Below are 22,304 nucleotides of genomic sequence, written 5' to 3'. Positions count from 1 at the left end.
GGGTTGTTTCTGGTCTGGGAAAGGTGCATTCTCATTCCAGGAGTGGAAACTCAGCACACCTCCCTTCTCCCACCCTTCCTCCCTCCAGTCACGTCTAAGAGCAAAGAAAGCCAGGTTTTCCATTTTAAATTATTTTATTTTATATTATATTAAAAAACCAACAATAAAGACTGTCTCACACATACGTATAAACACCTAAGATTTTGTTCATGTCCATGACACCAGAACTATTAAAGTGCAAATTTTTTTTTTTTCCTTTTTGCAATATAACAAACATGTAAACGAGTCACCGGTTGTGAGTTGACCCACACCACCGCTTGGCTTCAGAAGGGCAAAGACTTTCACCAGCTGTGATGACAACCCAGACTCACAGACTAGAAGCCTGGCTGGATGGGTTTCTTGGCGCTTAACAGTGGCTAACTTCCAAACTGCCTCCCCCACCCACTCTCCGTCTCAGGTCTTTGTGCGAAACGAGACAAGTGCACCCTCCCCTGGGCCCAGCCCTGAAGGTGGGGGGAGCCCTGGTCGTGGCAGTTCTCTTTGCTTCCAGAGCAGATGACCGTCCCTTCTCTGTGCGGTTGCGCCTCCCCGCATCGCGGGGCTAGATCGCGGGCCCTGGGCGCGCAGGGCTGGCGGGAACGGCAGATCATCACTTTTAAAACAAAGGTTCTCCTTGTGTTCTGTTGCTGGGGCGGCGGAGGGTCCTAGCTGATGACGCAGCGCTCCTTGTCCTTGGCCTGGCCGCCGCCGCTGGCCTTCTCGCGGATGTACATGAGGTCGCTGTGCACGCTGGGTCTGCGCGCGAAGGGCGCCACGATGCCAAAGGCGTCGCCCGGCTCGCAGCTGCCGCCGCCGGCGCGCAACAGTTTCTTGCTGCGCAGCGCTTTCTTGTGCAGCACGTCGCAGTACTGCACCGACACCTTACGGTGCAGGTCTGGGCTCATCTCGCTCGGCAGCTTGGCCATGGCGAAGAGCGCTCGGAACATTTGGTCCAGGCTGCTGTTCTTCTTGGCCGAGATCTCGAAGTAGGCGCAGCGCTGGGGTTCATCGCCCACTAGCTGCTCGATTTCGCGCTGCTCCACTTCGCGTTGGAAGTCCCGGTCACCCTTGTTACCGCAGATGACCAGGGGCACGTCCACGTTCTCCTTGGTTTTGTTCTTGAGGCAAGACTTTGTGTCAAGAATCTGCTGCTTGAGCCTCTGCACCTCCTCGAAGGAGTCGCGGTTGTCTAGGCTGAACACTAAGATGAAAACGTCTCCTGCGGGGCGCAGAGAGGGGAGAGGAAAGGGGTAAGGCGGCTGCCAACAAGGCAAGTTGGGCGCGCAAACCTTTCCAAGCGCAGGGCAGGGCGGACGCGCCTCTAACCAGAGCACAGCCCTCAACGGCGCACTTAGATAAGGGGGTTTCCTCCCCTTCCCATGGCCAGCCCCCTCCCCTCGCCCGCTGCCCCGGGGCTCAGAGCCCGGACCGGCCCCCGCTCACCTGTGAGGATGGAGAGGCGCCGCATGGCGGGGAACGGGTGGTTGCCGGACGTGTCCAGGATGTCGAGTTGGTAGACCTCTCCGCGGATAGAATAGAACTTGCGGTGGAAGTCCTCGATGGTGGGCGTGTAGGTGTCCTCGAAGCGGCCCGTGAGGAAGCGCGACACGATGGCCGTCTTCCCCACCTTGGACGAACCGAGGATGACCATGCGGTAGCAGTTCTTGGATGGGATACTCAGCTCCGAGTCGCTCGGACACATCTTCTTAATCATCGCGGCCAGTTTCATTTGGTGCCGGTGCCACGAGGGTGAGCGCGGGTCCGAGAGAATGCGCGGGAGCTAGGCGCGGCTGCCAGCTGGAGCTCAGAAGGGAAGGGTGCAGGCTCTCGGCGGTCCGAGCGCTCTGGCTCTCCGGGTCCGGCCGCCGCCTTTATGAGCAGCTCAGGGCTGCCCCGCCCCGCCCGGTGCGTCATGGCCGGGCCACTTCCCACCGCCCTCTGTAGCGGCTGCTCCCGGCTCCTGCCCCCTCTGGGCGCGAGCAGGAAACTGCGTCCAGGCGCAGGCCGGGCGTAGGGGAGCCTGGCCTGCGCCTTTCCTCCGCAGTGGGCTCAGCAGCACCTGCGCGTCGGAGTTCTGGCCCCCGCTGTGTGACTCTCCGTGACTTCGGGCCGGGACCCCTGCTCCGCAACGCACACACGTGCATATACAATTACTTCTTTGGACCTCAGTTTCCCCAGAGAGTAACAATAGTAATTCTAGTAATAGCAGCGTGCCAAACGTTTTACGTACATTCTCTTTCACTCCCCAGAACATCCCCCTCCGTCCCCTCTACCTCCCACCCCCCCGGCGCGGCTCCGGCCGCGGCAGCCCTCCTTTTCCCGGGCCGGGAGGTGCTGTTTCCAGGCAGAGCCGCCGCGGGGCCTTCAGCCCGGGGATGGGCGCCATGCTCTCCAGCCGCCAGGGGGCAGCAGAGGGCTCCCCCAGCCGCGCGGAGGCATCTGGCACAGGGCGACCAGCTGTAATGGGGATGAGGGGCAGACGGGTTTGGGGTCCAGAGAGGAACGGAATACGGTCTTTGGGGCCCCAGTCCTGGACTCACCAGCAGCTCTCCTGCAGGCCTCAGGTGCTCCTTTATCTCAACCAGAGAAGCTCTGTGGCCTGGGGGGGGGGGGGGTCTTCTGTCAGGCGATACCCCGTTCTGTTCCTATCTCTGACTTGTAAAAGACCAAAGATTCCCCTTCCTTCCTTGGTCAGAACTAGACCAGCGTGCCCCTCCCCCAAAGCGTTTTGAACCTCTAGAGTTCCTTGGGCCAGCACTACCATTTTATAATTGGGGAAGCTGAGGTTCAGAGCCAGAGTGAGTGCAGGAAGACCCTGAGACCGAAGCCCGGTGTCTTGAACCATTTGCGGGACTGCTCTTTGCTACCCGTGGTCTTCTTGCATTGTGTGGGGCCGGAAGGGACACCAAGGCAGGCTAATGGTAAACGAAGCAGGCAGAAAATGGGTACTCTGGAAGGAGGACTGGGCTATGAAATCAGAAAGCTGCTGGGTGACATTTGGCCCAGGTCCCTTGCTAGTCAAGGAGCCCTGGTGGTGCAGTGGTTAAGCCCTCGACTGCTAACGGAAAGGTTGGCCATTTCAACCCACCAGCTGCTCCACTGGAGAAAGATGTAGCAGTCTGCTTCCATAAAGATTACAGCCTTGAAAATCCTATGAGGCAGTTCTACTCTGTCCTATTGAGTCTCTATGAGCCGGAATCAAATCCACGGCAGGCAACGGGTTTTTTGTTTTGTTTTTTTTCTTGCCTTCTCTGGGCCTCAGTTTCCTCTTCTGAGGTGGATGGTGGCTTGGTTCTGTAATCACAGAAGAGAAAGCATAAGCACTTTATGGGAGTGGGCCTGGTAACAATGGTGTTGCTGGGTGCCATCTGGTGGATTCTGACTCACAGCGACCCCATGTCACTGAGTAGAACCACCCCATAGGGTTTCTTGGCTGTAATCTTTACAGAAGCAGATAGCTAGGTCTTTTTCCTATGGAGCCGGAGCTGCTGGTAAGTTCAATAACAACAGTAAATGACCCATTAGGCCCTGTTCCGGCAGACAGGAGGGGGAGGCGGGGGCTCAGGAGCAGACACTGGCGGTAGCCAGTTGATCAGTAACCAGAAGTGGGTTGATGCTGCTGAAATGCCCAGAAATAGGCTGTCTGGAGACCAGTGCTTTTCAGCCTGGAGCTTGTGAAAAAGCCGTTGCTCCTCCCTGCAGCAGGGTCTCGCTTGGACTGTGTCTGGTTTTGGAGAAACCCAGGAAGCCATTAGCTTATGCACCCCCACCACCCCCCACACAGGTCAGGGTGCTTTGACCCTTGGTGTAATTTGTTCAGGAGTGATTTGACAGCCATCTGTGGCTGGCGAAGGCCTCTGGAGGGCCCCCCACCCCCACCCTGCCACGATTCTCATCTGAGGCTGTAGCCGTGAAATGCCTGGCTGGGGAGTGGTGCCATTTTCCAGAGGGAACTGAGACTAGGGGCACTGTACCCAGGGCTGTTGTAGATGGTGGTGCAGGGTGTGACTGCAGGAGGGCCAGTGGAGGGCACAGAGGGGCACGACATACATCACCTGGTCCCCACAGAGACTTACAACTTGGAACTCTTTGCTGGGGACTGGGAGTAAAGTTGGATCCAACATGGCCCCTTGCCCTATGAGTTTAGTGTCTGGGTGGGGTCAGAGGGCACACGAATGGCAGGGTGGAGGAGATACAGTGGCTGCGGCCCAGCTTAGAATCAGCTCTCTGCCTTGCCCCAGGTCACATGTCCAGGCTGGGACTGACTGGTAAAGTGTGGACCCCAACCAGGTTCACCTCCCCAACCTTGAAGGAATCTTGGAGCATCTCACCTGCTGGGTTTTGCAAGACTTATACTTTGTGAGGCCACGCCCATCAGCCAAGCCCATCGCAAGCACCTGAGCCCCATGCACCCGCTGATCATGTCTCCTGCAGAAAGTGAACAGGGGTGACACTTGAGAGCATGGCCACCTCGTCTCCTTGTCCTGCTTTGTGGCTTATCCTATTACAAAAGTGGGGCCATGGTGGTTCAGTGGTATAATTCTCACCTTCCATGCAGGACACCTGAGTTCAATTTCCAGCCAGTGTACGTCATACAGCCACCATCGATCCATCAGAGGAGGCTTCTGTGTTGCTAGGATGCTGAACAGGCTCCAGTGGAGATTCCAGACTAGGACAGACTAGGAAGAAAGGCCTGGTGATCTACTTCCAAAAATCAGCCAGTGAAAACCGTCTTAGGCTGGGTCCTCCAGGGCACCAAAGGCAGTGAATACAGAGATTTATTTCAAGGAAGTGGCTCACACAGTGTGGGGGCTGGCAAGTCCCAAAGTCAGTGGGTCAGGCATCAGCTGGAGGCTTCTCCTGACTCACGTGATTGCAGGGGATGATGAACCCAGAATCAGCAGGTCAGACAGCAAGCTGCTGCTCAAATTCCAAGAACCAGAGATCAGATGATGACGAGCCATAACAGGAGCTTTCCCAGAATGTCCATACACATATATATTGGGTGCAGGCCACACCCCTCAAGGAAACTCCCCTTAGAATTGGTTGGTTGATCACATGAGATCACATCATATTACTTATGGGAGATCACAAAATGGAGGATAATTACATCAGATCACAAAGTGGAGGATTATTTTGTGAGAGGCAGCTCTTGGGTGTGTGAGGTCCCAGGAAGTATGGGGCACACTCGGGCTGTGCATGGACAGTGACACCCCAGCCTGTACCCACCCAGGGCAGCTCTCGGCAGTGTGGGGTTCTGGGGAGTGTGGCGCACACTCCGCCTATGCATGGACAGCGATGCCCAGTGACAGCAGACGAAGCCAGCTCCAAGCAGCAGACACCCTCTCCCTGTCCCCCAGCTGTTTGTGCACTGAAGTATTTTTTATTCTCCAGGCCCCACCAGGCTCCCTGAAGCAGGGAGGCCAGGTCAGTTGAGCCAGCAGAGCTGGAAAGGAAACCCAGCTGCACTCAGCCTCTGTCTGGGAGCCTATGGACAGTGGTCTCTGGACCCCACCCTGTAAAAGGGGGACCCCAGCCCCTCTTCCTGACAGTGACCTGGCACTTCCTGCCAGCTGCAGCGTCATCCACACGTCCAGGTTTAGATGGCCAAATGCTGCTGGGTATGACACGGTTAGTCATCACAGTGTGAGGGTGTAGGCAGCTGATAGCCCAGCCAGCAGGCCATGTTTCTGAGGTGACGGGCTGCTAAACAGGCTGCTGGTGCACGGTGCAGCAGTCTTCTGCTCAGACCGAACAGGAACTTTTAAACACATCTCACCAAATATTGGGGGTGGTGTGGGGGAAGACAGCTGGCCCCCAAGGCAAGAAATGTTGGCCACACAGCCTGGCCTGGTGGCAAAAGGCAGCGAGAAGGTTCTTGAATGCCAGGTTTGAGGAGAGGGCAGGCAGGCTCCCCGTCCAGGCTGTGTCCGTGTGGCATCAGGACACTTGCGATGCCCTGTATCGGCCCATGTGTCAGTTCCATGGCACCAGGGGCCCGAGCTCAGAGAATTGACTTGTTGCCTCCGAGGCTCCCCTCCTACCAGTCTGCTGCCACCTCCTGAAGGAAGAGGAGAAGGGCTAAATGACCGCCTCCTGCCCCTCAAGATGCCCTTCATGAAGCTGAGATCCCAACTGTCGGTAGTTTCCCCATTGGTGAGTGAGTGGAGTAGGGCTGCCTTCTGCCTGGACTCAGCTCCCTTCTGCTCAGCCCCAGGGTCCCAGCCCTGCCCAGCCCTCTCCCTTAGCCAAGTGGACCCCTGACCCCTGGGCAAGGGGCCAGAGCTTCACACCCCACACCCCTAAGGGATGGCTAGGCCACCAGGCAGGGCCAGCAGCCAGTCCTGTGTGTGTGTATATGGCTGTGTGTGTGTGCTTTTGTCTCTGTGGTGTGTCTGTATGTTTGTGTGTTTGTGTTGTGTCTGTGTATGTGTGTCTCTGTGTCTGTGTCTGTATGTGCCTATGTGTGTCTGTATTGTCTGTGTGTGTCTGTGTTATGTCTGTGTGTGGGTCTGAGTTGTGTCTCTGTGTAGTCTGTATGTGTCTGTGTGTCTCTCTCTTTGTATGTGTGTAGAGGTGGTTGAGAATGGGAATTCCAGAACACTTAATTATGCTCATGAGGAACCTGTACATAAGTTGTTCAGACAGAACAATGGGATACTGATTGGTTTAACGTCAGGAAAGGTGTGTGTCAGGGTTGTATTCTTTCACCATACCTATTCAATCTATATGCTGAGCAAATAATACAAGAAGCTGGACTATATGAAGAAGAACGAGGCATCAGGATTGGAGGAAGACTCATTAACAACCTGTGTGATACATATGACACAACCTCGCTTGCTGAAAGTGAAAAAGACTTGAAGCACTTACTAATGAAGATCAAAGACCACAGCCTTCAGTATGGATTACACCTCAACATAAAGAAAACAAAAATCCTCACACCTGGACCAATGAGCAACATCATGATAAGCAGAGAAAAGATTGAAGTTGTCAAGGATTTCATTTTACTTGGATCCACAATCAACAGCCATGGAAGCAGCAGTCAAGAAATCAAGAGATGCATTGGGTAAATCTGCAGCAAAGGACCTCTTCAAAGTGTTGAAGAGCAAAGATGTCACCTTGAAGATTAAGGTGCGCCTGACCCAAGCCATGGTATTTTCAATCACATCATATGCATGTGAAAGCTGGACAATGAATAAGGAAGACCAAAGAAGAATTGACACCTTTGAATTGTTGTGTTGGCGAAGAATATTGAATATACCATGGACTGCCAAAAGAACGAACAAATCTGTCTTGGAAGAAGTACAACCAGAATGCTCCTTAGAGGCAAGGATGGTGAGACTGCGTCTTACATACTTTGGACATGTTATCAGGAAGGATCAGTCCCCGGAGGAGGACATCATGCTTGGCAAAGTACAGGGTCAGTGGAAAAGAGGAAGACCCTCAATGAGGTGGATTGACACAGTGGCTGCAACAATGAGCTCAAGCATAACAATGATTGTAAGGATGGCACAGGTCCGGGCAGTGTTTCGTTCTGTTGTGCATAGGGTCGCTATGAGTCAGAACTGACTCGACAGCACCCAACAACAACAACAAAGAGGTGGTTGTGAAGGGAGTGAGTTCCCTGTTCCTAGGGATAGGGAAGCAGAGGCAGGGAAAAAGCACTGGATATGGTCAGACTATACTGGCTGAGTCTAAACTTTAGAAACCAAAGAGAACACCATGGGTGCCTAAGATGGCCATTTTACAGATGAGGGGACTGAGGCTCCAAGAGCTGTGTGCACCAAGGTAGAGTCACCCCAGTCTCCTGACTTGAACCGGGGACAGGCCGATCCTGTGTCCTTGGAGGACTCCTGTGGTAAGGCTGGGGGCCAGGAGGGGGTTCTGTGGTCAGCCACGAGGCCCTGAGCAGTGGTGTGGCCTGCCCCCACAGAGACATGTGGCCTGCAAGGGATTGTGTCAGCAGAGACAAGAGAATTGGGTGTCTGGCCAAAGGAGTGTGAGAGGGGTTGGCTGCTGGGCTCAGCTCTGAGCCAGGCACTGATCGACCCGCTCCCTCCAGGAAGCCCTCTCTGACTGCGCCCAATGTTTCTTCCCTAACTCCTCTCACCATCAGAGGGATGGGGGGGGAGGGTGTCATGGACATGAGAGTTGGACAAACCGTGCACTCACCGTGCCACCTTGGACACACTGCCCAGCCTCTCTGAGCCCCCATATCCTCTGCCACCACATGGGGGGAGAGGGTGATACCCAGTGTGTGTCTTCAGGAGACGGGTACCCAGCACAGGCTAGCCTGCCCTGCCTTTCTCCTCTGCCCCCAAGGCTGAGCCATTGCTGGTTAACCGGCCCCCTCCCCAGCCTGTCAGCCTCAGGACACAGGGAGGAGATACTTTCCTAGACGACACATCGTCCACATTCGGAGGTGACTCCAGTGGTGGGTCAGGCGGGGGGAATGTCTGGACTTTCCTCAGAGCACCCCACAAAGGTGATCTGTGTCCAGCGCTGGCTCACCTGCTGCATCTCGAGGCCAGGAGGTCAGTCTGGAGCAGCGGGAGAGTCGTGGCCCAGCCCCCTGCCCGACCCAGGCAGAGCCCCGGCTCCGGCTCAGCCCCTCGGCCGAACCCCTGACCACCTTAGTCCTTCAGCGCCTGCTGCTTGAGCACCTCAAGCCTCCTCCCACCTCAGAGGCTTTGCGCATCGTGTTCCCTCTGCCTGGAGCCCTCTTCCTTCAATTCATCCCCCGTGGCTCCCTCTTGTCACTGGGTCTCTGCCCAAAGGTCACCTTGAAGAGGCCTCCCCACTCCCACCAGTCACTATCACATCACCTTTGAAATCGTTGGCATCATATTTACCATTATCGGATCATTTCTGGTTAGTTCTATTCAAACTGGTAAGTTTGTTTTTAATTAAATTTTCTTTCATTTCGGAAATTTTATATTAAGTTGAATTATATAAAATTGCTATTTTTATAGGTTAAAAACAGTTGAATGTTGGCCATTTCACTGTTCAACCTGACTTAAGTACAGCAGAGTGCAAAAATCCGAAGCTTACAGCTGGCAGGAGATCCACACAGGTGCACACCTGTGTGTCTCATACCACCGACCTGCAGTCTGAGACTGCAGCCTGAGCCCCTACACAGCAGCGTCCCCACGGAGCTGGTGTCTGTCACCACAGATTACTGGTTTTGCCTGTTTGGAACTTTGTACCTCTGTGTCTGGCAACTTCAACCCATTGGCCTGTGAGACCCATGTTGGGGGCACTCTCCTGTAACTGCAGAGTGCCCATGTGTGATGACACCATGGTGCACTTGTCAGTCTCCTGCTGGTTGGACTGTTCCAGCTTAGGGCTGAGTCGGTGGTCCCAACCCCTTGGTTCCATTGGAGAAATAACCTACAGGTGAGGCTGCAGGGTCCCAGCTCTGACGGCTTCAAGAAAGCAGGACTCCACACCAGCACTGCTTCTGCCCTCAAGCCCACCTCTGAGCTTCCCTCATTGCCCTGACCACAGAAATAGCACAAATGACTGTCCAGCTACCACCACCCTGGGGAGGACTGAACTGGAGGTGGCCATGGGGCGATCCAGAAACACCAACACAGGCTTTGTGACAGTCATCAGTGAGGTGGGAGTGTAAATGGTGCAGGCACTGTGGAACAGTCTAGAAGTTCCTCAGTGTCGCCATCTGAACAAGCATATCCACTTCTGGGTACTACCCAAGCGAAAACATACACCTACACAAAAACTCATACACCAATGATATTAGCCATTATTCTCAAGAGTCAAAGAATGAAAACAACCCAAATGTCCACCAGCAAATGAACAGATAAACTGCGGTATGTACACACAACGGAGTATTATTCCACCATAAAAAGGCATGAAGCACGATACGTACAAAGACCATGTGTTGTATGATTCCATTTTTATGTAATGCCCGGATTAAGAAAATTCGGAGACACAAAACAGATGAGTGCTGCCAGGATTTGCAGGGTGCAACTAAGAGGTGCGGAGTTTCTTTCTGGGACGACGGAAGTGTTCTAAAATTGACAGTTGCACCACTCTGTGAATGCATTGAAAGACGCTGAACTGTGTCCTTCAAATGGGTGAGTTCTCTGTAGGTATGTGAACTATATCTCAGTAAAGCTCACTGAAGCGGCACTATGAAATAGGTGAGCCAGTGGTCAAGGAGGTCCACTGCTAACTGAAAGGTTGGCAGTTCAAAACTACCAGCAGCTCCACAGGAGAAAGATGTGGCTGTCTGCTTCCGTGGAGATTTACAGCCCTGGCAACCCTACAGGGTCCTATGGGTTGGAATCGACTAGAGGGCATGGGTTTGGTTTTTGGTGAGGGAGAACTGGCAGCCCCAGGCTGTGAAGCTGTGCCCTCTGGGAAGAAAAATGGGGGCCTCAACATCCAGGTAAATGGGCCAAGACAGCCTGAGAACACTGGGAGCTGTGGAGGTGTCTCGTTTGGCAGCTGGAATGGGGGTGGGGGGTGGGGGTGTGCAGAAGGGAGGCCCCTGGAAGGTGAGGCACAGGTGGTCTGGGGGAGGTGAGGCAGGGCAGGCGGGGAGGCTGTGCAAGGACTGAGGGGTGCAGCCAGGTTGGAGGAGACTGTGCCATGGGGAGCCTCTCCCTACCTGGCCAGGGAGGGCAGGCCCCACAAGGTGCTGCACCAGGCCAGTTGCCAAGGGAAACCAGGCACCCTCCTCCTCTTGGCTTGTGGCAGACACAGCTTGGTGCTGGAGAAGTGGTGCCTAAAAATAGCACTGGGCACAGGCCGAAGGAGGGGCGGGTGTGAAGTCAGGTCAGGCGACAGGGGCTATTTGGAGGTGGGCCTTCCTGAACCTCTCCAGGCCCCAGACCCCATGTCGGACATCCTTGCTGGGGAGTGCAGAAAGGAGGCTCTTGCCTAAGCACCTCCTGCCTGGGCTGCAGGAAGCTCCAGAACACCCAGAGTCTCGGGGGGATAGGGTGGGGGTGGAGAGGAGTCAGGGTAGCTTGGGCTCAGGAACATAAACACAGTGGAGCCACAGGTGGGCCCCAGGCCCTGTGTAAACTGTCCAGTTAGGCCCACTACTGCTGAAGTCCCAGGGGGTTAAGGTAATGAGGCCACCCGAGGAGGCTGGGCCCTCGGACCCTGACTGCAGCCCCTTGGAGCCAGGTCATTCAGGACAGGAGGTGGGCAGTGGCTGGCCTTCAGTCACGAAGAGAGCCTGGACCTGAGACAGGCCTGGGAGAGCCCCTAAAGGGGTGCTAGCTGTGGCAGGGAGGGCAAGAAGTTAGGCTGGGGTCTCTGGCACACTGGAACGGCGATCCGGAAGACAGCCGAGCTTAGGAGTCCTGCTCTGTCCCAGCCGCGTAGCCTGGAGTCCTGGGTCCCAGGGGTCGTGCAAGAGGGACACTGAGGCCCGGCCATGTCTCCTCTGACAGGAAGTGGGCCAGAGCCCAGAAGCATCCTCCCCCTGCCCACCTCTGGTCCCCATGGTAATTTGAAGACCCTGCTCCTGGGGCTCACACTCCCTGGGCGCCCCACTCTGCTCAGATCTACTCATTCATACCATGACCCACCTGCCACCCCTCCCTCTGCCAGACCCCATGATCAAAGGGCCCCATGACATGGGTGCTGGGGGCCAAGGATGCACTGAGGTGTGAGATCACACATCCAGCCTTCGTGGTGGTTCTGCTGGAGGTGGGGTGCCCAGACAGGACAGGCAGAGAGGAAAGGTCTCCTTCTCTGTGGCCGTGGCCCATGGCACCCACCTCTCTGAGGCATAAGGGTCCATGAAGGGATGCCCAGTGAATGTCCCTTCCCACCGTTGGAAACTATCTGCCACCCCCCTCAGCCCACGAGGATATACAGAGACTGGAGGCCATGCTGAGTCGGGGGCCTTTACTGGGGAGTCTGAACATGGGGGCAGCAGGCAGAGCGGGCTCGGAGGCCGCATGGCAGCCAGCAGGCCCCCAAGGCAGCATTTCCCAAGGCACTGGAGCGGCCACAAGGTGCAAGCCCTGAGCAGTGGGGGCCACATCCCCCAGGGCAGGACAGGTAGGGCGGGCCGAGGATGCGGCCTCAGTGCAGCCACTGCCTCCTGGCTCCACCAGCCGGCCCATCAATTCCTCTTGTGAGACTTGGCGGCTTTCTGCCGGTAGATCTCCGCTGTGAAGGGCCTGTGTGGGGACAGAGGGCGGGGACAGGGGCCATCATTTGGTCCACCTGGGCACAGAGCAGACAACCCCCTCCCATAGGAGCCAGGTGGCAAGGGGGCACCAGGATCCCCTACCTCTCTCTCAGGGCTTCAGAGAACAGAAGGGGGTTCTGGAAGAGGGTGGGAAAGGGCAGGAGGGGCCAGAGGAGGGGGCGGGAAGGAGATGGAGGGGCCAGGAGTGTCCAGAGCAGCGGGGCATCCTAGGGCAGGGGCTCCCTGACTGTGGGGAGCATCGTGGCGCCTTATTACCTGCCCTCTCAGGGGAGAGGGAAGCTTAGCACCATGCCCTGGACTCCAGGCCCCAGCTGGGCCCACTCTGAGTGCCCATCTGCTGCTCTGGTCTGTGCCCCTGGAGTGGCCTCGCTGACAGCAGCCTGTCCTGAGCCCACCCAGGACATGGGGAATGGCCCGTTCTGCTCCCCCCGCCGCCCCCGGTGACAGCCCACTCACTCCTCATAGAGGATGGCAACCACATAGACGATGCCCACGACGGCGGTCAGCAGCAGGCCGGTGGGGCTGGCATGCCTGTGGGAGACGGGCTGGTGGGCAGAGAGCAGGGCTGGGATGTCCTGCTGCCCCCACCTCCCCAGCCGGGCCCCATGTTTGGGGCAGTATGACTTCTAACTCAGACCCAGGGATGCTGCTCTATCCCCCAGCTTAGGGGGCAGCATCAGGGGCAGTGGGCAGGACTGGGCGCAGTGGCCTGGAACAGACCCACGTGCCCAGGCACAGGGCCCACTCCAGGAGGCGAAGTGTGACAGCTAGAGGGCAGGCACCCTTGTGGGCTCTCCGGGCAGTGGCCAGGCCCTGTGGTTTGTTAGGGATGAGCATGGAGAAGCCTGGGCCCCAGTTTATTTCTGTTGGGGCCCCTATGGACCATGGCACCCCGACCAACAGGGAGGAGGGGGTAGCAGGCCACTGGGCATAACTGGAGCTCCTCCTGCCCAGTGTGGCTGGGGGCTCTGCCCTCCTTGCTGGTGGGGACGGCCAGCATCGCCACACTGGCCATGCACTGTGGGAGGCCAGACTACCATGCTCCCCAACCCCACGGCAGTATGACGTGGAAGCCGGGCCTGAGTCCCACCCCAATGCTGGTCTGTCTAGGAGCCTTGGGAGAGGCAGGCAGATGCAGGGACAGCAACCCCCGGCCTGGCCCCTGGTGCGTTCCGTACACTGCGCCCACTTCCTGTCTGGCTCTCTGCCTGTCACCAGCTCAGAGACTCCTAGGAGGAGGGAGTCTCAGGCAAACACGGTCTTCCCGGCCCAGCCTTGCTTGCTGGTCCTGTGTGTTCTGTAGAGCTGCTCCCCCGCCCCCAGCCCAGACAGGAGCAGAGCCTTCCTCAGGAAAAGAAACTTCTACTTCCCCAATGCTGTTCTTGCTTGACCTCGTAACAACTCTGTGAGGGGATGATTGTCCCCATACCACAGATGAGGAAACTGAGGCCCAGAGGGGCCCACATCCAGAGCCCAGGCCTCGTCCAGAGCCTGGGGTGCTGCCTGCACAGCCGAGTGGACCTGGTGCTGGTCCTGGGGACGGGGCTGTGGATCATGGAAGGGGTGTCTTGCTGTGCTAGGGGGTTGAGCAGGTGGAAGCCTGGAGAGGGCAGGGCGCCGGGGGCCCTGCCTCTAGGACCCCTACCTAGGTCCCAGGCCCTGGCAGTGACAGTGGACACCCCTGGTAGGCTGGGACAGACGGTGGCCCTGCTTGGTCATATCCTGTAGCCTGGAGTGATGGACTGTCCCTAACGAGCTCTCAAATGAGGGGCTCCCTCTCCCCAGCACAGCCAAGGCCCCAGCATGCCACACCATGTGGAGGTATCCTCCCAGAGGGCCTGCCACCTGTCCCTAAGGGGCCTGGCCTGGCACCCTGCACCCAGGGCAACTCCTCACTCATCTGCCCACACTTGCTGGGCACTGGCATGCTGGGTGGGAAGGACATGTGTGAGCACTGCCCTCAGAGAGCCCCGGTGGTTGCAGGGAAGTGGAGGCTGTAGAGCAGAGGCAGCACCCAGCCAGGGGTGGCAGGGGAGGGGCCTGGGTGGGCTGAGCATGTGCCTGGCACAGTGTGGGAGCTGACACATGTGAGTGTGCTGGGGGACTGCAGCAGCACGAGGGGGTGGAGGCAGGAGGAAGAAGTTTCCGTCTGGCTCATCTTATCAATCTCAGGGCAGGGGTGCTCCAAAGAGAGTGAGTCTGGAGGTGAGGAGTCTCCCCTCGGAGCCCACTGCCCCAGCCCAGGCAGTGGAGAGGGAGGTAGAGAAAAGAGTTTACAGGCCAGCATCACAGGGATGGGCACTGGGTGGATGCAGGCAGGAGAGGAAAGAAAGAGCTTATCACTGACATTCCACCATTTGAGATTCATTCCTTTGGTGCCCTCTAAGCTTTTTGTTCTCTGAGTGCATGTGTAATATTCTAGGCAAGTGGTTTCCAAATTCTAAATCACAGCAGCAGAACACTTTCTACAAAAAAACCCTCTGTGGAAGGAGCCCTATTATAGAAAGGGATAGTGCAAATGGTTAACTCTCAGCTGCTAACCGAAAGGTTGGAGGCTCTAGTCCACAGAAGTGCCTTGGAAGAAAGGTCTGGAGATCTGCTTCGGAAAAAGCAGCCACTGAAAACCCTATGGAGCACAGTTCCCCTCTGACACACATGGAGTTACCATGAGTCAGAGCTGACTCGACAGCCGCTGCTCTGGGTAGGGCGTGGTATGTATGGCTGGATGTGGGGCTTGGCTGGAAGCCCAGTGTCTGCAGTTCTCCCCAGGCCAGCCTCCTTGACTGTGAAGATAGAACCATGTGGGGGCAGCCTGACTCTGGGGGCCACGGCCCCTCACCACATACCTGGCCAGGGCAGGCGGCAGTCAGGAGGCCCACTCTCATAGCACTGGGGTCCCTCCTCTCAGGTGGGGAAGACACTGCACGCAGGGGCACCCACACAGGACCAAGACTTCATGGTGGGGACTGGGAGACCCCCATGTGTCCCCGGTGCTAAGTTCTAGCACAGGCTGACAAAGTACAGCCCCCAGGTCAACAGCAGCTTCTGTGTTTTTAAATGGTTAAAAAAAAAATCAAAAGAACAATATTTCATGAAACATGTGAAGCATATGAAATCCAAGTGTCAGAGTCCATAAGGGAGGTTGTGTGAGTGTGTGTCAATCCAGGTGCTTCCGTGCCACACATGTGGCAGAGCGACAGGGACCAGCCTCGAGACTGCAGAGCCAACCCACCAGGCCCTTTCTGAGGAAGTGAGATGTCTTCCCTTCCACCACAGATGAGAGCCTCCTAAGGGAAGAAGGTGGGGAGCAGCCTGGATGGCCCACCAGCTGAGTGGTACTCACATGATGGCCCAGCCCAGGTAGTTGGCAGTGCTGCCCCAGTACATGGGGTTGTCAAGGACACTGAAAGGGAATGTGGTCACTCTGGCCTCCTTGAGGATCCCGAAGTAATCACCTGTGGACAAGGCAGGGCAGAAGGTCACTGGGCCACCACCCATCCAGCCTACCCAGGAGTTGGCATCCTGGGGGCCCCAGCAGATGTGCCCTGAGCCCTGGCCTCCAGAAGGCTCCTGCCTCAGGCACCAGCCATAATGCAGACTGGTGTAGGCTACTCTGAGGCTCGGACCTCTAGAGGGATGAGGCTGGAGGGCCCCAGGGGGCTGTAAGCCCTTCTACCTGCTTCTCCTCCAGCCCTGGAGCCCTAGCCACGTTGGCCTTCTGATTCTTCAACCCCCGCACCTCTACCTGAGCGCGTCCCCACTCTGAGCAGCTACTGCCCTTCCTTCTCCCCACTTCCCCCTGGGCTCACGTCACCTCCTCCCAGGGGTCACCTCTTCCCAGAGGTCCTTCCTGACCAAAAAGTAGGCCCCTGTGCTCACCAAGCTATGTGCCCTCAAGTAAGTTCCTTTCCCTCTGGCCTCAGTCTCCCACCTGCCCCAGGGACCACCAGCCACAGACCTGTGGGCTCCAGGGGTGGCCAGCAGGTGTGGACAGACCCTTCCTACCCACCCGGGCTCAGGTGGCCAGCCCAGCCCTGTGTGCTGGCCCAAGCCCCCAGTGCACTGGGGACCCTGACCACTCTCAAGTGATGTCCCCCAGCAGCTTCAGGGCATTTGGAGGTGGCTGAGGGCGGGTCATAGTGCTCCTCTCCCCTTCCTGGGTGCCTGTGACAACAGAGACCAGCAGAGGGAGAAGGCAGGCAACATCCCAACAGCCCTGTAGAGACCACCCTGCTCACAGGGCCAAAACCTTACAAGGGGAGTGGGCTCAAAGGGGTACAGCGCACTGTCTGTAGTGGCTCTGAGTTTGAGGCTCAGATCTGCCGTGATCTCGGTGCATCCTTGGGCAAGTATCTCCCTCTCTTGGGGCCCCAATGTCACCATGTGTCAAACAAAAGGTTGGATTTACTATTTCCCCTTTAGCCCTAAAATTTTAGGCCCCTGTGACCTATTTCCCTCCCAGGTGACAGGCCAGCTTTGGGGCCTGCCTCCTGAGGCCTTGGGGCCTCCCTGCCTGTACCATGCTGTCTCCTGAGGCATCATGGGTCTCTTTCACTGCAGAGTATATGCACACCAGCTTCGCATTAGTAAGAGCAGGAAACAGCCGTCCCCTAGCCCTGGGGGCTAAGGCTTCCCCGACACAGGAGCTTCTGGGAGTGAAGCCAGCGACAGTGCAGGTACCCACAATGCTAGGACCCATGTCAGCAAGTTTTCCAGGTAACGGAAGAGTAATCCTTCCAACACTTAAACCTACTTCCTATGGAAGCTCTGCATGGAGAACATTCTAGAAAAGAATCACAAACATGAACAGAAGCCTCAGGATAGTATATCTCCAGCATGTTCTTCTATGCCTCAGGATCATGGTTTCAAGCATCAGTGACTGTGTGATGCTCTAACAGGCTGTACAGGTTGAGGAGGGACAGAGGCTGCCCCGATGCTTTCTAAATGCTCTGGTCTACTGGGCATGGTTTCCCTGCTCCTTCCCCAGCACCAGCTGTCTACCTCTCAGAAGCCAGCTGCTCCGCTCCCACTAACATGCTACCTCTCTTTGCTATGGGCTGTGACAAAGGTGTGGAGAGCAGAACAGCTCAGTTTCAAGTAAGGCCCAGGGCTCATCCCAACCGAGCCTGTGAGCATGAGGGCCAGCTATTCCGGCTTGGATGCTGCTGGAATGCTGAAGGCCAAGATGGCAGAGTAAGAAGCTCCATACTCCCATCGCCCTATAGAAACATCAAAAAACAAGCAGAAACTGTCAAAACTAACCTTGTTGGAACTCTGGTGAATATTTGGGATTGACAGCTGTCAAAAGAGTAGGACAGCTTTGTGGCTTTTTGATCCTAGCTCACCCCCTTGAAGCTGCAGCCGTGTTTCCTGCCTGGGACAGTGGTCCCTGGTTCTGAGTGTGCAGAGTGCTTGTCCTGCCCATCTTGGAGGTCAAGGCACTACCAGGGAAATGAGGAGCCGGGAGCCAACTGGGACAAAAGAGGGCAATTAAGATATACAATGGAAAGCTTGGGCCAATGTCAAAAAGTCAGGGAGAGAGGCTCTTTGGGAGATTGGGGCATTTAAAGGCACCCATGTATAATCTGGAGAGCCACACTCATGCCTAGGATAGGATGCATGCTCAGAAAGACCTGAGGAAATCCTACGCTTTCACCTCAAGCTGATCCCAGGGCTCAGTGCAAGCCTGGCTAAGTGCTGATGAAAGCCCTAGCACAGAGCCAGTTCTGCAAAGACTGCAAGAGGTGGGGTTCTCCTCCAAATATCTTTTTCCTCTCTTTTTTTCTTTTTAACTTCTGGCATTCAAGGAAGTGTCTATCAGAACACTAGATGAACAGATGCTAAAGAAACAGAGTCAATACACAGATCAAAGAATCCAATCTTTACAAAAACAGTTTGGAAAAATCACTAAACCAACAGACTACTACAGCCTTCAACAATAAACGGAGAAAGGAAAGACAAGAGAAGGAAGGGAGGGAGGAAACCAAGCAAACCCTGAGAAAAAAGGGAGAATCTGGTTTCCAGAGCTACCACATTATTCAAATGTCTCATGTAAAAATAAATCACAAGACATGCAGAAAAACACAGAAGGCTGACCCATTCAAAGGGAGAAAACAAAGTGACAGAAGCCACCCCTGCGGAAGCCCAGGCATTGGACTTATAAGATTTTTAAACAATTCTCTTCAAAGAGCTAAAGGAAAATATGGACAAAGAACTAAAGAAAACAACATATGAACAATATGAGTCTATCAAATAAAGAGAGAGAAATTACAAAAAGAAATCAAACAGAAATTCTGGAGCTGAAAAGTACAATAACTGAAATAAAAATTGACTAGAGGGGTTCAATAGCAGATTTGAGCTAGAAGACAAAAGAATCAACAAACTGGAGGATAGGACAACTGAAATTATAGAGTATAGCGCAGAAAGAAAAAAGAATAAAGACAAACATGCGTTGATAATTACTGGTGACTGAAATGCAAAAGTTGGAAGCAAAGAAGAAGGAACAGTACTTGGAAAATATGTACTTGGTGATAGGTACATATGTACTCTGCCAAAGCCAGACATGGCATGATAGGATTCTGTAAAACCAATGACTTATTCATTGGAAATACTTTTTTTCAACAACACAAACAATGATTATACACATGGACCTCGCTGGGCGGATTACACAGCAATCAAGTCAACTACATCTGTGAAAAGAGATGATGGAGAAGCTTGATATTATCAGTAAGACAAAGGCAGAGGCTGACTGTGAAAGAGACCATCAGTTGCTCATATCCAAGTTCAAGTTGAAAAAATACCAGCAAGTCAACAAGAGCAAAACTCTGACCTTGAATACATTCTGCCTGAATTTAGAGATATTTTTTGTTAGTATTCATATAATCTAAAAAATATTACATTTAAACAATGTACAACTATATTGATCACATACCATTCTATGATTAAAATTGATAATAAACTTACATGCATAACAATTATTGATTATATAACTCTTTGATAACTAAACAGAAATTGACAGTTTAAAATATGAAGTGGGGAAATGCTATGTTTTTTTCTTTCTTTTTTTGTCAATATCCTTTTTGTGTCTATACCCACCCATATGTGCTCAAATGGTCGTTTTCACTTTGGTTGTGGTATGTTCACTACACCCACATTCGGTGCCACTTTTCCCATCACCACAAATATCAAGTCTCTATGGTCTAAAGCGTACTTTCCCCTTCCTGCCTCCTTAAAGAGATATTTAAATAATCTACTTAAAGAATACATTTGATGAACTGAACACTAATGACCAAAGATCAGAAGAGTTGTGGGATGACATCAAGGACATCATACATGAAAGATGTAAAAGGGCATTAAAAAGACAGGAAAGAAGGAAAAGACCAAAACAGATGTCAAAAGAGACTGAAAACTGTCATAAGTGCAGAGTAGCTAAGCAAACAGAAGAAATGATGAAGTAAAAGAGCTGAACAGAAGACTTCAAAGGGCGGCTCAAGGAGACAACGACAAGTATTATAATAAAACATACAAAGACCTGGAGTTAGAAAACCAAAAGGGAAAAAAATAACTGGCTAAAAGAATTGAAGAGAAAATCCAAGCATGGAGTTGCAATATTGAAGGATTCTATGGGGAAAAAAATTGAATGACACAGAAAGCATCAAAAGAAGCTGGAAGGAATACACAGAGTCATTCTACCAAAAAGAACTGGTCAGCATTCAAATCATTTCAGGAAGTAGCATATGATCAAGAACTGCTGGTACTGAAGGGAGAAGTTCCAGCTGCACTGAAGGCATTAGTGAAAAACACGGCTCCAGGGACTGACAGACTACCAACAGATGCTTTAACAAATAAATGCAATGCTGGAAGCACTTACTCATCTACGTCAAGAAATCTGGAAGACAGCTAGCTAACTAACCAACTGGAAGAGACCCATATTCATGCCCAGTCCAAAGAAAGGCGATCAAACAAAATATGAAAATTATTAAACAATGTCATTATAATATCATATGCTAACAAAATGCTGCTGAGGTTAATTCAAAAACGGCTGCAGCCATACATCAATAGGGAGGTGCCACAAGCTCAAGCTGGATTCAGAAGAGAATATGGAACAAAGGGTAACACTGATGATGTTAGATGGATATTGGCCAAAAGCAGACAGTATGAGAAAAATGTTTCCCTGTGTTTTACTTATTACCCTAAGGCTTCGATTATGTGGATAATAACAAATTATGGATAACATTGTGAAGAACAGGAATTCCAGAACTTTTAATTGTGCTCATGCAGAATGCATACATGGATCAAGAGGAAGTCCTTCGACCAGAACAAGAGGATACTGCATGGTTTAAAATCAGAAAAGGTATGCCGTAAGACTGTACGCTTTCACCTTACATATTCAGTCTGCATGTTGAACAAATAATCTGAGAATCTGGACTATATGAAGAACACCAGGATTGCAGGAAGACGTATCAACAACCTGAGATATGCAGATGACACAACTATGTTTGCCAAAAATGAAGACACCTTGAAGCACTTACTGATGAAGGTCAAAGACTGATAACTGGTCCAATAAACAACATCATCATAAATGGCAAAGAAATTGAAGTTGTCAAGGATTTCGTTCTACTTGGATCAACAATTAATGCTCATGGAAGCAGCGGTCAAGAAATCAAATGACGTATTTGTGTTAGTCTGGGTTCTCTAGAGGAGCAAAACCAGTGAAACGTATATAAATATATAGAGAGAGAAATTTACTTCAAGGAAATGGCTCACATAACTGCAGGGGCTGGCAAACCCCAAATCCATGCATCAGACTGAAGACCTCTCCTTGCTCCTGTGGTTGCAGGGGCTGACGAATCCAAAATCTACAGGTCAGGTGGCAACACCATAGACTTCTGCAGGCTTACATCCCAAGAGCCAGAGGTCAAGCGATGAGAAGAGTACAGGGCCAAGAAAGAGAGCGAGTTTGCCACAACATCCATTTATATATTGGAGATAGGCCACATCCCCAAGGAAACTTCCCTTTCAACTAACTGGCTGTTCACATCAGATCACTAAATGGAAAGTGATTACACAGTGTCAACCAAACCACTGAGAATAATAGCCTAGCCAAGTTGACAGACAACCTTAACCATCAGAGTCCACCCCGTCAACTTGGCACCTATACACAGCTCCTTAAACCATATATAATCTCTAAATAAAGACAGTTATACATCACACTTGCACCTCACATGACACAACTATCATGAGTACAATCGAAAACATACTAGCCCCTTTTCTGTGTTGTACTTTATAATAATAGGATAAGTCAGGGAAGAAAACAAAGATATTTGGTCTGTGGGAAGAGATGATGGAAAAGCTCAATATCATCTGTCAGAACAAGGCCAGGGGCTGACTGTGGATCAGACCATCAACTACTCATATACAAGTTCAAGTTGAAAATGAAGAAAATCAGAACAAGTTAACGAAAGCCAAAGTACGACCCTGAGTATATCCCACCTGAATTTAGAGACCAGCTCAAAAATAGATTTGACGTGTTGAACACTAATGACTGATGACCAGACGAGTTGTGGAATGACATCAAGGACATCATACATGAAGAAAGCAAGAGGTCATTAAACAGACAGGAGAGAAAGACCTAAAGGGATGTCAGAAGAGACTTTGAAACTTACTCTTGAATGTTGAGTAGCTAAAGCAAAAGGAAAACATGATGAAGTAAAAGAGCTGAACGGAAGGTTTCAAAGGGCAGCTCGAGAAGACAAAGTAAGCTCTTATGATGACATGTGCCAAGAGCTGGAGATAGAAAACCAAAAGGGAAGAACACACTCAGCATTTCTCAAGCTGAAAGAACTGAAGAAAAAACTTAAGCCTCAACTTGCAATACTGAAGGATTCTACAGGGAAAATATTAAATGATGCAGGAAGATGGAAGGAATACACGGAGTCACTATACCAGAAAGAATGAGTCGACGTTCAACCATTTCAGGACATAACATATGATCGGGAACTGAAGGTACTGAAGGAAAGTCCAAGCTGCACTGAAGGCATAGGCGAAAAACAAGGCTCAAGGAATGGAT

At 52.9% G+C, this 22,304-nt stretch overlaps 2 protein-coding genes across 3 annotated transcripts in view; both read right to left on the bottom strand.

Moving 5' to 3' along the window:
- Window positions 1-123: 123 nt before the first annotated feature.
- Window positions 124-1,891, bottom strand: RASD1 (ras related dexamethasone induced 1). Its single transcript, XM_049874756.1, has 2 exons — window positions 1,483-1,891; window positions 124-1,258 (listed from the first exon to the last, which is right to left on the bottom strand). The coding sequence occupies exons 1-2, from the start codon at window positions 1,766-1,768 to the stop codon at window positions 705-707; spliced, it is 840 nt and encodes a 279-aa protein (XP_049730713.1). The 5' UTR covers window positions 1,769-1,891; the 3' UTR covers window positions 124-704.
- A 9,089-nt stretch (window positions 1,892-10,980) lies between these two features.
- Window positions 10,981-22,304, bottom strand: part of PEMT (phosphatidylethanolamine N-methyltransferase) — a 94,963-nt gene continuing 83,639 nt past the window's right edge. For both annotated transcript variants that reach the window (XM_049874758.1, XM_049874757.1), the window contains exons 5-7: window positions 15,579-15,690; window positions 12,692-12,766; window positions 10,981-12,203 (exon numbers count right to left, since the gene is read on the bottom strand). In XM_049874758.1, the coding sequence (XP_049730715.1) occupies window positions 12,146-12,203; window positions 12,692-12,766; window positions 15,579-15,690 (245 nt within the window). In that variant the 3' untranslated portion in view covers window positions 10,981-12,145. The remainder of the gene's footprint in view (window positions 12,204-12,691; window positions 12,767-15,578; window positions 15,691-22,304) is intronic.

The sequence above is a fragment of the Elephas maximus genome, chromosome 2 (assembly GCF_024166365.1).
Source record: "Elephas maximus indicus isolate mEleMax1 chromosome 2, mEleMax1 primary haplotype, whole genome shotgun sequence".
NCBI classification, from domain to species: Eukaryota; Metazoa; Chordata; class Mammalia; order Proboscidea; family Elephantidae; genus Elephas; species Elephas maximus.
Note: the sequence above shows the minus strand (reverse complement) of the source record. Positions and strands in the feature narration are given on the sequence as shown.

Excerpts from the sequence above, each read along its gene's own strand:
- RASD1 (XM_049874756.1), bottom strand. The coding sequence starts at position 1,768 with ATGAAACTGGCCGCGATGATTAAGAAGATGTGTCCGAGCGACTCGGAG. Across the intron at positions 1,259-1,482 it reads GCGCCTCTCCATCCTCACAG|GAGACGTTTTCATCTTAGTG; the intron begins GTGAGCGGGGGC and ends TGCGCCCCGCAG.